General features: G+C 42.2%; 1 protein-coding gene across 1 annotated transcript; it reads left to right on the top strand.

Moving 5' to 3' along the window:
- The first annotated feature begins 6,978 nt into the window (after positions 1-6,978).
- Positions 6,979-8,121, top strand: LOC133895088 (two-component response regulator ORR12-like). The gene is made up of 5 exons (XM_062335286.1): positions 6,979-7,120; positions 7,498-7,544; positions 7,663-7,740; positions 7,880-7,950; positions 8,040-8,121. The coding sequence occupies exons 1-5, from the start codon at positions 6,979-6,981 to the stop codon at positions 8,119-8,121; spliced, it is 420 nt and encodes a 139-aa protein (XP_062191270.1).
- Positions 8,122-17,491: the final 9,370 nt, after the last annotated feature.

Genomic DNA, 17,491 nt, shown 5'->3' with positions numbered 1-17,491 from the left:
GAGGAGCATAATTACTCGATTTGGCATTCCACACATCTGATAATTACGGATAACGGTAGCCAGTTCAGAAATGGAACCTTTATTGCGTTCTACAAAGAATTTGGCATTAAGACTTGTTTCGCCTCAATAGCTCACCCCCAGAGTAATGGTCAAGTTGAGCATGCTAATGGTATAGTCTTGCAGGGTATCAAAACTCAGGTCTTCGACAGGATAAAGGCTTACTCGAAATGCTGGGTAAAAGAGCTTCCCTCGGTACTATAGGCCGTTCGTACGTCGACTAATAGGGCCCCCAGTGAAACTCCTTTCTTCTTGGTTTTTGGAGCGGAAGCGGTGCTCCCGACTGAGTTGCAGTTTGGATCACCTCGAGTAGAAAGTTACTCTAAAGAAGGGCAGGAGCACTTACAAGAAGATGACATAAATTTACTCGAGGAGTACCGAGATCGTGCATCTATTCGAGCAGCTAAGTATCAGCAGGCTTTGCGTAGATATCAAAGCCAAAAAATTTAACCTAAGAAACTCGCTGTTGGGGACCTCGTCCTACGGAAGGTCCAGAAACAGGCCCAGCGCTACATGTTATCGCCTAAGTGGGAAGGACCTTACATAGTACTCGAGGTCACTTAACTTGGGTTGGTAAGGCTATCTACTCCAAATGGCGAGATACTCGAGCATTCGTGGAACATCGACCAACTCTGAAAGTTTTATTCATAGAAAAGGTAGGTTACAGGTAAGTCGATTACATTTGATTCGGTTGGCTACTCGATTATGTAGTTTTTCTCGTTCATGCTAATCCGTGTGGCTAGTGCAAAATTGATAGAAAGGATCAGCTTAGATCTTTCAAAAAAACCTTATTCGCCCTTAAACTAGTCGTGGAACCTTTTAGACTCCTCCCTCGGGCAGCAGCTGATCATTCCACGGATCGGTCGCCGACCAGCATAAGGACCAGGGAATGTGGCCGAGGAGAAGACCTTGCTAGAGCTTCTGGCCGACGCCGGTGATGCCGAGTGGTCTTTTGCGTGGTGCGAGGGCGATCTGGCGGTTGTTGACGGAGGAGACGACCGCGCCTCCCTGGCCGGTGATGACCTGAAGGCTCCACCACCGAAGACCTCGATGGCAGCTTGGTCGATGATCTGATCGAGATCACCACCATCCTCAATCCTCCCTCGTGCGGAGCGCTGCGCCATCTAGCTTGAAGCATAGGTCTTGATGTAATGGCAAACGCGCTGAATGAGCGGACGACGATTATTTGTGATGGGTGTTTCTTCCCTCTTTTTCTTAGGCCTACCACTCGAGTCCTCTTCATCAGAGGGAACGATGATGATTTTAGGAGGGGCCATGGCGAGAGGCCTAGGGGAAAGGACTTTGGGGATTAGTTCACGAGGTGGAGATGGAGTGGAGGCCATGGCCTAAAGCTCCACAAATCCTAGAAGGCAATGGGCAAAGGAAACAAAGAGGGGTGATATGAAAGGCAGACGACTTCGAGTCCCCTCTATTTATAGCAGGGGGAATAGGTCTTACTGTATAAATGTAGTCGTCAGGATCCGAAACAATAGCGTCGCCTCGGGCGCGTAGCGTGTTCGGCGAAGTCAAGATGTCATTATGGCTTGTCTCATCTCTGCAAAGAGGGATGAGCGGTCATTATGATGCGTCAAATCAAAATTGCAATGAAAACGAGCACAAACGAGAGTGGGTTTTTAATGCCAACCTACCTGGCGGTTCGAGCTCACTCGATATTCACATCGTAGTTAAAACAATAATGCTCGGGGGCTTGTACTCTCGAGTATTCAGTCGAGGATGGTGTGTCCTTGAATATGCTCCACTCTTTGTCTTGATTTGCCACATCAAACAGAGAGTTAGGGTCTACATCGCATACCTTCGATGCTAGAACTTTACTCTTTGTTCCACTACATTGTCGACCAACGGTACAGGTATGTCCTTTTTTACTCTCTGATCGAGTAATTTCTTCCTCGACCATAGAGTCGGGGGCTACATCATAATGCCATGTTTTTTTGCAAAATTTTATCTGGCTCTGCGTTGATCACATTGAATAGAACCAACGAAGATATGTGATGGGTCGATGATGGACAATTATACTTGAGGAGGCATAACGGCATAGAGATTGTCATACATCTCACGTCTAACAGCCAAAAGGGTTCTGAAGTCCTAGTCTGCCTCGTGTGTGCTCTTGATTGAGTTCATGTTTATGTGTTGATTGAATGCGCAAGTTGATAAAAGTTTGCAGAAAATCCGATATGCTCTAAGCTCTATATTAGTCTTTTTCCTTACTATTACAGTCTTCTCGAGTACTCAAGGGCCACACATCTAATGACTTGTCTAGCTATGATTTTAGGTATCACAGATATACCATTAATAGATCTCGAGAATAATGATAGCACACTCTGATAGGTTTTGCATCTATTCGTGCTAAAATCTATTTCATAGATAAGAAAATAGTAGTGGTAGCATACTAGATAAGCTATCAGCAACCCCTCCAGTACAATTATCAAACAAGAAGAAGCCTATTACATATTTAAGGGAAAAGCTTAGGAGATATCCACCTACAAGAACGCCACTTAAAATTCCCTTCAAGGAATTTGACCGTCCTAGAAACAACACCGGGGTGCAAAATCTCGAGCACCGAGTATTCATCTCGATTGTAAGCTGGACTTGTCCAACGGAAGCCTTGAGTTCGACCAGGGTTGGTAATCCCTGGTACTGGAGGGACAGCCTCAGAAGTCAAGCCCAATAGAACTATTTTGTCCTTCATCCAGGGGATAACTTTCCAGTCGAGAGGCTCCCACATATCATCATTAAAAGCATGAATGGAAACAGGCGTCTGAGCATTATGTTCAGTAGGATCATCAATTTGGTCACCCCAAGATTTCAAGAAAAACACGCGAGTCTCATCTAAGATAAGTCGAGTGCCCCCCAGACCAGGCTGCCAGAGTTTGAACTTTGGCATCGACTTTTCCAATGCCACAATGACTCCAGATGGATCCCTTGAAGCAACCCCATCTAGGAAATCAGCAATGCGCCACCAGAATTTGCTACTGGAGATTTGGAACCAGCGCAGTGGACCATCGATAAGAAGCACATGCACACCCTTTGTCATCTGAAGATGAAAACATGACATCCTTGGGCAAACGATGGCGAATAGTTTCCCGTCCTTTCGCACCACACATCCCTCCAGGCTTACCCAAAATGCATCATAAGAGAGTGGCGGAAGATCGGAGAACCATCCTGTCACTGGGTTGATTACTCTGCCCTTGATCTGGCGCCCTCGCTCGATGACGATCAAGAGCCCGCTTGAGGCCCCGACTATCTCCCATCTGTTACCGACTAAACCTCGGAAACAAAGATCGAAAATTGCTTCACTCCCCAGACAATGCATCCTGATCAAGCCATCATTGTGCACAAATGGTCCTTTCAAGATCCATGGTGCAAACTTTACCACCCTGTGCACTTCACGCCAAGAAGTGCAGACGCAGCGGAAGAAAGCGAAATTCTCCAGGTGCAGCAACATGTTGGAGATATATCTAGTACTCCCAATGGCAAAGCAACACAATCGGGATTCTCGGCCATGAGACTTAGGGAGGACAACGAAAATCCTTGAACAAAAGTAGATGATGCCGAAAAGCTTTGAAGAGGAGATCTAAAGGCAAGGTTTTGGCAAAGACGAAAAAGATGAAGGTCTCCGAGTAGAACGCGAGCAATGGTGGATGAGGTCGAAGGGCAGGGTTGCAATGGATGTCACAAGAGTAGCACGATAGAGCTTTCTACTCAGAGAAATAGGCCCTGCCTCAAGGTATGACACGAAAGACATTTCCGCTTCAAAAAAGGAAGATTTACTGTCTCTTTGACAACAACGCCCGTTTTTACCATGTTTCGACTGGCGCAAAAAGTGGTATGACGACGACGTGAGAATCATTGCACCCCCTTCTATCCGCATTAAATGCGTCTACACCCATCGTTTCAAATTTCGAAAGGTTTTTTTAACTCTACTCGGAGTGGGGTGTCGATCAGTTGAGTTCTTTAGTCTTTTCCTTCAAGTCTCGAGTGCTGTTAGCTGCAGGGCGCTCGACACGACTGAGTTTTTACTCGATACTCAAGGAAGGACCCACCTATGCTCAATTCTTTCGATCATGAGATTGATCCACTTTACTCGACCAAGCTTAAACTTGGCGGTACTCGAGTGGATACTTATGAAAACCTTTCCTTCTGAGTAGAGTTAGGGGGCTACTGTCGAATATCTAACTATAGGGTATATGCGCATAAGGAATATATCATATACAAACAGGGTATGTACAACACATATTAAGAAGCTTTAGATATCACAGAACCGAATCAGCGGTACCTGATACACTCAGAATCACGGAAGTACATATCTTGAAGGTTTCGATTAGTTACCTAAGTTGATACAGTTAGTACTCAAAACAGATTTATCTACTTGGACATTAAGGAAGACAACTACCTATCGATCACGGCTGGATAGGAGTCGGTACCCCACCCCTATATAAGGCGAAAAGGCTAGGGGGAAGGAAAGAACAACACACAAGGAAAACAGAGGAAGAGAGAACTCGAGGCAAGCACCAAGACCCTAGCAGAGAAGGTACTCGGTGACCTTAGCTTTAGATTAGATCAGATCTGATATACTCTCTGTAATAGATTTAACCACATTGCTTGTACTCGAGATCATTAATATACAATAACAACATCCCCACAAGACGTAGGATATTATTCCATTCGAAGGCCCGAACCTGTATACATCGATTGTCCCGTCTTGTGATTAATCCCTGTACTCGAAGTTACCCAGTCAATTTACGGATATATTATCAGAAACTAATCTTCGATAAGCTCCAATTTAGACCCGTCTAGAATAATTTCCCACCATTAGAGCTGTAGCCAAGACCGTCATTCTTTAGTTTGTTTGAAACTGAACTGTGCCGACTGGGCTGCTGCTCTGGAGGTGGTGGCTGGGCAACACCTCCTAGAGGTGGCGGTGGCGATTTTGATCGAATTGCTCCAATAGTTCATGCATGGGACGTCCATTTGTCATGATTCCTTTGGTGATACGACAAATTGACAATGGAAGAGAGCATCTAAGCACAGGTCCCATAGAAATCTATGATCTTAGTAAATGTTAAAAAAGGAGCTTCCACGTTTAACCTTAAGGGCTAGAAAATCTCACGTTAATTGTAGAAAAAAGAAAAGATGTATGCCTAATGATTGAGATTAATTTGGTATAGATATCAACAATTATAAGATTTTCACCTATTAGAATAGGAGAGGAAATAGAAAGTACTAGAGTCCTATCTGATGCTAAATCTAATCTAAAGGATCTCAATATATGCACCCACGAGAAGGTTAAAAGAGGAGGTTAAAGTCTAAATCAAATTCCGCACTTACGTCCAGCCGCACGGTGCATCGCAACTGCAGGCGTCGATGACCAGACTTTAAATCTAAATTGATATATTGTCCCATCCTTAATTAGGTTCTGTGAGTCCATTCCAGAGACAACCACGATTCAAGAGACAAGGTCCCTCCGCTAAATCCGGCTTGCTCAGTGCCTCTTTGACTCTTAAATAACAAACTTATTCCCATCAAGTTCTTAAGCATATGAACATATCAGACCTCCCTGTGTTCCACATCGAAGACTCTAGATGTTGCAATGTTTTCATGGCTTTTAATGATCACTGGAGTGCAGAGTAGACTCTCGATGATCGCCACTTATATAAAGGACATGAGCTTGGTAGCAATGTTAGTCATTGAAAGAAAGTCGTCATAAGAGATTTATTTGTAACGAATTCAGTATATGCTGATATCCAGTGTAACTCATCACAATGTCTCTAGCCTCCAAGCGATTCAGTGGACATGTTGATATATGGTTATAAACTAGCATGCCAAATTAACTAGAAATTAAGTTAGCAAGAGGGGCCATTTCTCCAACTTCTTCTGTGGATTTTGGACAGTTTGAAAAAAATCAAGTTCTAACTAAACCAAACAAGGGATATAGGTCCAAGCCACAAGGGCTTAACTGTGGCTAGAATAACCAAATATTTTATATCCCTCAAATTCCTAGCCCTAGGCACTCATTTGCATCAGTGGCCCACCTACTAGTATGTATGGGCTAGGGCATCCCCAGTGGCGCCAAGTATTTTATAACCCTTAAATTTCTAACCAAGGTCCTCATTTGCTTCAGTAGCATTTACGAAGTATGTATGGGGCATCCCTAGTGACGTCAAATATTTAATGAACCTCAAATTCCTAGCTAAGGCATTCACTTCTTCAGTAGATCCTACTAATATGTATGGGCATCTTTAGTGACATCAAATATTTAATAACCCTCAACTTTGTAGTCCAAGGCATTCATTGCTTCATCACTAGACTATCTAGTAGTATGTATGAGGCATCCTTGTGACGTCAAATATTTTATAGCCCACAAATTCCTATGCCAATACATTAATTTGCTTCAATAGCCGATCTACTTAGTACTTGGTCTCCGCAAAGTCGTAAGACCATGTATGGGAGCTGACGCCTGCCCAGTGCCAGAAGGTCCGGGCATCCCTAATGACACGACTCCTACTTAATATGAAAAATCTCCTACACCATGCTAGTCAAGAGCGTGACCGTATTTATTTCTTGCTTGAGGTGCTAGAATAATATCATGCAAAATGAAAGGTTTTATGTATTAATAAAAAGTGTATGGTTCACTATAGATATACTGAGGAAAAAATAATGTAACTATAAATTTTTGCATCTATTATATACTTTGTTGAATCAATCAAATAGGGGAAATGTAAATATTGAATCAATAAAAAGATATGCACATACCACACGTTGCGACATATGAAATCTATATCTTGATTTTCATTGATTTCATATCTTTAGCATATCACCAGTATTGGTGCATGTTACTATATAAAGTGGTATACTATCTAACACAACATTGTACTAGGAACACTTATAGATCAAAGGCTTGTGATGTCAACCTCTAAGGATGGAAATAATCATAAAGGACCTAGTGTGGTCACCGTTGATGCTTCTCCTCATGTGCTTGTGGTTGATGATTCCCTTGTTGATCGTTGTGTTGTTTCCATGGCCTTAAAATGCTCTAATGTACGAGGTGTGGTAATCTCTACTTTTATTGTTAAGATCAAAGTCTTCAGTCTCATAGAGTTCAACATTTTTTGCCCTTTTTTTACATGTATGCAATTTTTTTGGCCATGGAGAAAGTTGATACATATTAGCGACTTAAGGTGTATATCATAGCACTTGTATTCTTCTGAAATGCTACTGGTAACTGTTTTTGGTAGTGAATCAAGTCCAACATGAACTGTAGCATCAATAATAAGTTTCACTCTATAAAAATCTATATGCACTTAAAGATCTCGCATGAAAGTATCATTCTTTCTGTAGCTGTTGTTTAGTTCCATTCCCCATCCTTGTTTCCGTTCTTTTCTATTGTTGTTACCTAATCAACTCATTGTTTCACTTTTTTAGTGACTGCAGTGGAAGGTCCCAAGCAAGCCCTTAAGTTCTTGGATGTGGTAAATAGTTTTTATAGTTTGTCTCAATATTGTTTACTAAAATTCTCTTACCATTTCAAGTGATTGTGACTTATTTACCATGCTTAATCTATTTGTCTTTTTATAACTTCGGACACAGGAACATGATGTGAAGATGATTGTGACAGATTACTGTATGCCATATATGATTGGCTATGATCTGCTTATGGAAGTGAAGGTAGATATATTTCATGGAAAAAAAAATCTAATATTCATAGTGGCAGAACATATTATGTTGATATCGCAAATTTACTATAATGTCTCTAAATATTTAGAAAATATGTTAACTAATAGCAATTACATTTGTTTCCATTCAGAAATCACCCAAGCTGAGGCACCTCCCAGTGGTGATTGTATCCTCGGATAACATCCCTGAAAGGATCAAAATGTGAGTGAAAGGAAGAACAAGTGGATCATTTTTTAGTTATTTATTTACTATTAAGGTACTCAAATTCTATCATGATTTTTTTCTTGCAGGTGCTTGGATGGAGGAGCAATGGAGTACATCCTGAAGCCTGTCAAAGTTGCTGATGTACCTCGCATTTTGAGCTACATATGATTGGAAAGATGAACACAATAAATAACATGGAGTAGAAATTCCATAATAGGATTATCTATTGACTCATATCTTTATCTTTATTCAAATGTGGCTCTGTATTGTCTCTGACCATGTCATGAGTTTGTATTTAGTATAATTGATGTGCTATAATACTGTTGTTATGCACATACCGAACTATAAGTAATTCGTTGTTCTGAATAATGTACCTTTTTAGAATCCATGTTATATGATGTCCTCTCATCTTCACCCTGCTCCATCCATGTTATTAGTAATATTTGGTCTACTTGATGTGCTATAAGACTGTTGTTATGCTCATCCCGAGCTATAAGTAATTTATAGTTCTGAATATTGTACCTTTGTGGAATCCATATGATATCCTCTAATATTGTTACCGTGTGCACTAGTGAGATCGATCCTTAACTAGAGCAGGATACATACATAGAGCATCTGGATTTCATAATGCACGGTCCTAATACCCACCATGTTACTTCCTCCATCATAACCTTGTTCTCTAACTTGATTTAAACTAAAACATAAGTCTGCAAATAGAGAATGAATGCATGCAAAACTTGAGACAAGCTGTGGATGTCTCCTTCACATTAATAACACTGCCCAATTTTTGGTTCACCATCTCACATTTATGGACATATCACAAATCACCACCATTTTTAGTTTACACAAACATCATGGACCCATCAACCAATAGGTTGAACATATATATCTCCTCCAATTTCTAAAAAAGAGAGAACCCAAAATTTTGTGCAAATAAAGGAGTGATTTCTCTTTGAATCTTCAGAGACAACATTTGATTACCAAGTGGAGGAAATTTAGTATATACAACATAATTCCATTTACAAGCGTAGTGCATGATCTATGAATCATCTCCTTGGTTTTTAGACACCTTCAATTTGTTATGTAGTTGAAAAAGATGTCTTCCAGGCAACAACTATTAGTGAACATCAATTGCAGAGTTTAATTTGATAGGATACACATGCCTTATTTGGGATGACGGTTGCAACTTGTGCAAAAGCTGACTTATTTTGACCAAGGGCAGGAAGCCACTTCTAGCGAAAGCCCATGCTTATTTTTTGGCGCTCAACACAGCTTCTACCATAAGCCACTTCACTGTGTATTGCTCTACTATTCTCTCCTCAAGCCTCACGATTTTCCTCAAATTAAACATCATGCTCTAATAACTAACGCTACTTATTATCCTTTTTCAGTGACAATACTAGATATTATGCATTGATTTTATTTTTTTGGCCTGGCTACTAGTGCGACACAGTAGGGGTTTTCCCCTGACAGCCATAGACTCCTAGCACCATAAATAGGGGATCCCTCAAATGTCCCATGCATCAAAGGTCTCAAGGACCACTATGTAAGAAACCACCATTAATTACACCGCATTAGTGATAGTCGACTAGAACACATCACTAATGCACTATTAGTGATGGTTCAAGTGACGACATGTTACTAATGCACTATTAGTGACGGTTCAAGTGACGATACGTCACTAATGTATGGCTCGGGATAGGACCTAGCCATCACCCGTCACTAATGAGGGGTCATTTGTGACGGCGAGGGAATGACCCATCACTAAAGATAGTAGTGACAGGTCACCTCAAAGCTCATCACTAATGATGCAGTCATTAGTGATGGGTAGAGAGAGAAAACGTCATTAAATCACCACATGAAAAACAGACAAAGGAGGCATGATTTAGTGATGGGTCCTTCTACGACCCGTCACTTATATAGCCTCGTGCTCGGATCGGACCTTGACCCTTCACTGATAATAGATTATCAGTGACGGGTAATAATGTAACTCATCACTTATCACATTGGTGACAGGTCATAAATACACCCATTACTTATGACCTGGTCATAAGTGACGGGTCTCCATGCACCAGTTATAACTGACAGGTCGTCACACGACCCGTCACTTATGACTTGGCATAGGTGACGGGTCTCCCTAAGCCAGTCATATGTGACAGGTTATATTGCGACCCATCATTTATGATATGTCATAAGTGAAGAGTAATCTTATGACCCATCACTGATGACTTAGCTCTGTTATAAGAGTTGGCCAGCTACTGTGCATGCTCAACAGTTACAGGACTCAACAGTAATGCACACACAGTAGATCTGGCGATTATTTTTGGTCCCACTAGAGAATCTCTAATATATTGTCGATTTGAAGTTTGAATTATTGCTAGGTCTTTGAAGGTTTTCATCTCCCCCTTTCCTCCTTCTCTAACCCCTATTTGGTAGATTTTTTGTGCTTTGAGTTGTAATCGATAATTTTGCATCTTTATCCAAAATTTTTGTACAACTGAGTTGTATTTATGTTATATTTGATATTAGATTTTTGGATCTACCGCGAGATGCCACATATCTAGTGTTATTGTATGGAATTTTTAATCACATACTTAATCACGCAATTAAGGTAATTGTTAATGAAGAATGAATGTTTTTACATTGTAGATGGTAGATAGAAGTTGGATGTACCTTGAGATCCGAACTTGTCCGGAGTACCTGGGTGGGGTGAAGTATTTTATGAGTGCTGCTTTGGTGGATATGAAATATCATGGTAAAACGGCAATGTATTGTCCATGTCACGATTGCAGGAATGATAAGAAGTTCCCAAAACCAGACAATGTCCATGCACACTTAGTCATACATGGATTTAAAGAGAATTATATATGTTGGAACAAATATGGCAAAGAAGGCCTTAACAAAGAAGAGATGGATTGGGGCTTCCATGCCGGCAGTGTGGATCAAGGACTTACACCTGGTGATATGGATTATGATCTCAGGGACAAGGACATATTAGGTTTCAATGATAATGATCTTGAGGATTTTGTGGAGAATGTGGACCATATGGTGTGGGATGTTGAGTGACATGTCGAGTATAATACTAGTGATTTTGCTAAATTCCATGAATTTGTGCGAGATTCCAAGGCGCCTCTTTATCCTAACTGTAAGGAGAAGTACACGCGGCTATTTGGGGACCTAAAACTTCTATAGCTGAAGGCAACCCATGGTTAGAGTGACAAGAGTTTTGAAGTATTGCTGGATCTGCAAAGGGATATGCTACCTATCGATGTAAAGAATATGTGGTGGGCCCCTGTTCTGTGGGCCCAAACCAGCAAGGCCCTGCTGGTAGTAGATATTGTCAAAAGCTGAATCTAGCACACACATCTAGCAGGGCTTGTGCGACTAGTCTCCTGATCAGAAGGAAACCCTACGACCAGCCCTTACTGGTCGTGGAGCAGGTATTCACTTAACCAGTCTAATCTCATTTAATGCTACCCACTCAAGTATTTTCCTTCCCTAGACACCTCCTTTTAGCAAATAAAATCATGGCCAGCGCAATGGTGCAGTGGCCCGTCCCATAGCAATTAATGCTACGGGACGGCCCTGCAGGTGGATGCGACAGTCTCGCAAGTGAGCGTGATGACATGCGGCTGATGGGACAGGACGCGCAAGATGACCAGGCAGACCGAGCATTCCCACTTTCCATAATGATTGCCTCATAGTATGGGTTTTGTAGGAATGGGTCTGCCTTAGTTCTGACACGTACTGTTTATACATACGCCTCTCCTCCTACTATATAAAGGAGGGAGAACCAGGTTTGTAAAGGACAAAACCCTTTTTTAACCAAGTTGATCCCTATCATAAGAAAATACACGAGACGTAGGGCTGTTATCCCACGGAGGTCTCAACCTGTATAACACCTTGTGTTCTTGAGTTCATCATCATCATCACACACACTCGTAAGAAACGTTGATCACACTCCCGTAGACCGGTATACCCTAGACACATTATCAGGGATTAACCCTCAATAGTTAGCGCGCCAGGTAGGGGTGCACGTTTTTGCATTTCCGTAAGTGTCGATAACCTGATTGGCCTACCCATGGCTGGATCCACGACGAACGATGAGTTCCATTCCGAGGACCCTGGACAACATGAGGTGTTCATCATGGGATATGACCCAGATGAGCTTGGTGTGCTCCAAGCTTGGGATACCGAAATGGAGTTCGAGGACTTTGAAACTGATGAGCCCATGGCTCATTCGGATACGATCAATACTGTCACGTCCCGAAATCTGTAGTTGTGTATTTAATATTAAACATGCATCAATAGCTTCATATTTGAATTTCGATCGCTTCCAATCGCTAGATTGAAATTTGAGCTGCGCTTCTATGATCAGATGCTCCTAAGGATTTTAATCACAACATAAAAATTTCTTGGATTTTGCAGCTCAATTGCACCTCAATTTGGATTAATGAAGTGAGAGAAAATAAAATTGGAGAGATAATTGAATTAGAAGCAAAATCGGACTTTTTCTCTAACTTGTGGGGCCCACATGAGGGAAATCTCTCTCTCTCTCTCACGCAAAAGGGGGCAGCCCACCCTCTCTCTCTCTCCTCCCTCACTCCCCACATGCTCCTCTCTCTCTCCCTTTTCCGCTTGGTTCCCACCACTACAAGCGAAGCCGAGGTACGTATGTGGTACCCACACGACCACACGCTCGAGAGCTACTCATCCATCCAATTCGTTTTTGTTTTCACGAAGGATTCGAGCCAGTTTTGATCGTTTTAGGTGTTCTAGGTTGAAACACTTGAAGCACCAGAGTTCTTCTTTGTCCCGAGCATTTCGCTTCTTCCCGAAGGTCGCAAAGTGGGGCAAAAGCATCCTTGGTGAGTCCTTTAGGCTTCCCATGGCATGAACGCGCATTTGGATGATCGATTTTGGATTTGGATTGATTTTTGTGAAATCAATGCATTCTTGAGCATTAGGAGCGAATTATAGATTTGGTTGAGATTTGATTTAGAAATTGAGTTGCTAGGTGGTTAGTTAAGTTCTAGTCTCTCTAAACTCTCCCAAACATATCCCCCTTTGTAGTGGAAAAGATCACAAATCGATTTGGTAAAGTTTCCCCTCAAATAGGAGTAGTTCTGGAAAGTCCGGAACCTCTAGAAAATTGTCCGGAGGTTCTTCAGTCCGGAAACCTCCGCAAAAAAGTGCAGATAGTCCACAAAAGTGTGGAGGTTCCACATAAAAGTGCGGAGGGTCCGCAGTTACTGTTCATGAGGCGCGTAGAGGCTTGTAAAATTCATAATTAGTTCATCCGAACTCCAAATGATGTGAGACCAGTTGCGTTAGCTTCGTATGAGTATGAACTACGTGTTAAAAGTGTTGGAACTCCATAAAATACTTTTGATAATTGATTAGTTAATTAAATATGATTCTGCTTGTTTAAATCACCAATAATCAATACCACATCCGAAAATTGTGAAACCACTTGCGCAATTCATGTTTTGCGCATCTTATGGCATTCATTGTTCCATTTCATCCATACTCATGGCATTGCATGCGTTATTTTTTTTAGAGAACGCCGATTCGACGATCTCGACGAGAGAGGGCGGTTCGGTGGCACCCCACCATTCTGATCCAGGGCAGCAAGGCAAGCAACTAACATATTTCACCCATGTCAAATTTGGAAGTCTCAATTGATGAATATGCTTATGTATGTATGCATGTGTCGGGTACCCTTGGGTAGAACCTATGCCGATTGCATCTTTCTACCTTGGTCAATTGTTCAAGTAATTTCCTTGTAGCCTAGAGATGGTGTTATGTCTAGGTACGAGGACGATATACATGCTTAGCAATGCTTAGGTCTTTCGGTAGAAGTCGAACGACGGCGTTCTCCGTTGTTCGCGAGAATAGGATCTGCCTTGGTGGAAATTCCAGGGAGCAGGTCGGGAGAGGAAACCCGAGCACCATAGACCGCTTGCATCGTTTAAGGCCGATCGTCGGGTTGTTGGCTTTAGCACTTACCTTACCCACCACATGCCGATCTAATGGTAAGGCGAGCCGAATACCTTCGCAGCTGTGGCTTTGTGACCGTGAACATCGATGGTGTGAGCAGGTAGGCTTGTAAGCGGTACTAATTTGCTCCAGGAGTAGTTCTAGTATCATCGCGCTGAGCGATGCATGCCCCACACGGTTGGGGCTTGTTGGGAAAGGTTGTCATGGGTACCCCCTTGTGTGCATTTTAGCGGGTGGCACAAGCCGTATGGTTCTCGTGTCATGTGGGTCCAGAAGTATCCCCCTGCAGGGTGTATAAACAGTTTGAACTGCCGCGCTCTCGGTCATGAGCATGCTATTGTTTCATCTGCACCCGGTCGTAGAGTTCTCGTTGTGGTTTGTGGATGGTGGCATGAGGTTGATGGTTGGGCATGTGATTATGGTCTGGGTATGGTGATTGGTGGTTGGTGGTTCGAGTTGGCACTTGTTCACATTGATATACTTGTTGTTACATTTACATATGCTCAGTTGTTGGTTATGGAAGGGTAGTTTCACATAAGTTGGTTAAGTCAGTTGCTCACACCTATGTCTAGGATGCTTACCGCTTAATTAACTTAAACGCATGTTTAATCCTTGCTACTAGCTAATGCATGATCCTTGGAGTCGAGGTATGTATATGTGCTCTATATTGTGTAAGACTTGCGAGTACCTTCGTACTCAAGGTGCTGCCCTTAAGTTGATGCAGGTTCGCAAGTCGGCGAGGAAGAGGCAGTGTTTGGCTACTTTGTGCCTGCCGATCAGGGTGGCGGGCAGGAGTAGCACACTCTACTCCGAACTCAGTTTTAGTCGTCGAGTTACTTGGCTTGCCTAGTCTGCTATAGCCGAGTTTGTGTCCCACTCGGGGTCCCGGCCAGTCACTCCGACCACCCCTAGGGTCCCGACCACTCACTCCGACTACTCACTCGGGGTCCCGACCAGTCACTCGGGGTCCGACCAGTCACTCCGACCATCCACTCATTGTCCAACCAGTCACTCCGCCCACCTTCTCAGATCCGACCACTTAGTCGGAGTTGTCCACCTTCTTGGATCCGACTACCATAGCCGAAACAGAGGTAGCCAAAATTATTTTTATTACCTTTATACCCCTACTCTCCGAAAAAAAAAGTTTGTGACCCACATACTTCACTGGTCTTAGAAAAGGCAGTAGAAGAGTTTTGAGTTTGTGTCACATTCGCAAAAAAAAAGCAGAAGAAGCAAAGAGTGCAAAAAAAAAAGAAGAGAGAGAATTAAAAAAAGGAATCAGTTTGAATTGTGAATTTTGTCCTATTGTGCTGGTGTCTGTTATAATTTTCGGCTTGCTTGAGCTAGTTCTAGGAACGTGTTCGGGCCAGCAACTGAGACGAGTACTGTGGACTTTTATTCAGCTTTGCTAATCTAATTTCAATTATTGCTATTCCTTGCTACTAAATATTGCATATCCAAGCCACACCTTCTCTCGATCAGAACGGTTTCTCCCCTTGCAACTACCTCACTCGCACCCGATAAGGTATCACGAACCAGCTGTGCCAACTGTTGTGTATGGTAAGAACACTTGCAAGAGCGTGGTAACACGCTTGAGAGTGTGTGACTCCACCTCCATCACCTAGTAGTCGAAAGGGATAATATCTTTTGTTATCTTCTGTCTACTACTAACCATGGCAGGTGAAACATCGGATGCGAAAGAGTGTGCTTTGAGAGAAGAACTCACAATGTTGTTGGATGATCATCGGCAAACTATTAGTAACGACATTGACAAGAAGCTTGCGGGAACCAATAACACATCGCAATGACTCAATGAAAGCATTGCCATACTCAATACACGCTTTGATCAATTGGTTAATCTGCCACCGAACAATGGTCGACTGGGTCCTCATGTTACAGCTCATAAACAAGAGGAGTTTGTCGCATAAAGAAATTTTGAGGCAAGAAAGTGACGCCTTTGATGCACGACAACGGAATCGATTGAACTTCAACCATCAAGGTATGAGAGGTAATGATTTTTAGCAACATAACCCACGTGTTAATGATGATCCTTTTGCTGAGGTTAAGTTTACTATACCATCTTTTGCGGATGCTTATGATGCTGAAAAGTATTTAGATTGGGAGATGACGGTCGAACAGAAGTTTAATGCTCATTTGGTTCCTGAAGTCCATAGAATTAGGCAAGCCACTAGTGAATTTAAAGATTTTGCAATCATCTGGTGGAATAGAGTTTGCATCGATGGATTATTACCTACGACATGGAATGCTTTAAAGGTTGCTATACCTAACAGATTTGTTCCACCCTCTTTTAAACGTGATTTGTGTAAGAAATTGCAGCGCTTAAACCAAGGTGATAGATCCGTAGAAGAATATTATCAGGAGCTACAAATTAGTATGTTGCGTTGTGATATTATTGAGGATGAAGAGGCTGCAATGGCACACTTTTATGGAGGGTTAAGGCGTGAAATTCAGGACATAGTTGATTACAAAGAATACGATAGTGTTTCTAGATTGTTTTAACTTGCGTGTTTGGCAGAAAAAGAATTGCAGGGACGACAACAGAGGCCAAGGAACAATTTTGGAAGCTCGACTTCTTCAAAGTTAATGCCAGGTCAAGACAAAACAGCCCCACGTTCAACCCCCACATTTGTTGCCCCCTTCTCGAGTAGGGCACGTTCAGCAGTACCCTCAACACTGTCACACATTCCTGAGGTAAGAAAATTCGTAAGTGTGCAGGGTCCAGCCAAGAGCTCTTCTTCGGTTGCCTCTATAGGCCAATCGACCGAGATTGTATGCCACCGATGCAAGGAAATGGACCACATCATGAAGGATTGTCCAAGTCAGCGAGCATACATTGCAATAGAGGACGGTGGATATGTAAGTGCTAATGATGTTGAGGATGAATATGCTTTTGCAGCTAACCTTACAGGTAAAGAGGACGAACTCGAGACGGATATCGACCATGAGGAAGAATTGAGTGCATCTGCTACGGAGAATTATAGGACACTCATTGTGCAGCGAGTGTTAAGTACTCAAATGAAGCAAGCGGAACAGTTACAACACTATAATCTATTTCAGATGTTCCTCATAGTCAAGGACTTTCGTGTTCGAGTCATTATTGATGGAGGAAGCTGCAACAATCTAGTAAGTTCATATTTGATTAAGAAACTTTCCTTGCCGACAAGAACACATCCTCATCCATACCACATCCAGTGGTTCAACAATAGCGGTAAGGTGAAGGTAATACAAACAGCTAGGGTGTATTTTTCTATTGGTTCATACCATGATTGTGCTGATTTCGATGTAATTCCCATGCAAGCATGCTCTCTTTTGCTAGGACGACCATGGGAATTTGATACTGATGCAACACATCATGGTAGAAGTAATAAGTACACTCTTATGCATAAAGGAAAGAAAATAACTTTTCTACCTTTAACCCTTGCTGAAATTGTGAAATGTGAACAAAAGATAGCTGAAAATAAGAGAAAAAGAACTTGAGAATGAATCTGAAAATCAGCAAGTAGCGGAAAAAGTTTTT

This window comes from Phragmites australis, chromosome 16, assembly GCF_958298935.1.
Source record: "Phragmites australis chromosome 16, lpPhrAust1.1, whole genome shotgun sequence".
Taxonomy (NCBI): domain Eukaryota; kingdom Viridiplantae; phylum Streptophyta; class Magnoliopsida; order Poales; family Poaceae; genus Phragmites; species Phragmites australis.
This window is presented reverse-complemented; position numbering and strand designations above follow the sequence as displayed.

Excerpts from the sequence above, each read along its gene's own strand:
- LOC133895088 (XM_062335286.1), top strand. The coding sequence starts at position 6,979 with ATGTCAACCTCTAAGGATGGAAATAATCATAAAGGACCTAGTGTGGTC. Across the intron at positions 7,121-7,497 it reads AAAATGCTCTAATGTACGAG|TGACTGCAGTGGAAGGTCCC; the intron begins GTGTGGTAATCT and ends TCACTTTTTTAG. Across the intron at positions 7,741-7,879 it reads ATCTGCTTATGGAAGTGAAG|AAATCACCCAAGCTGAGGCA; the intron begins GTAGATATATTT and ends GTTTCCATTCAG.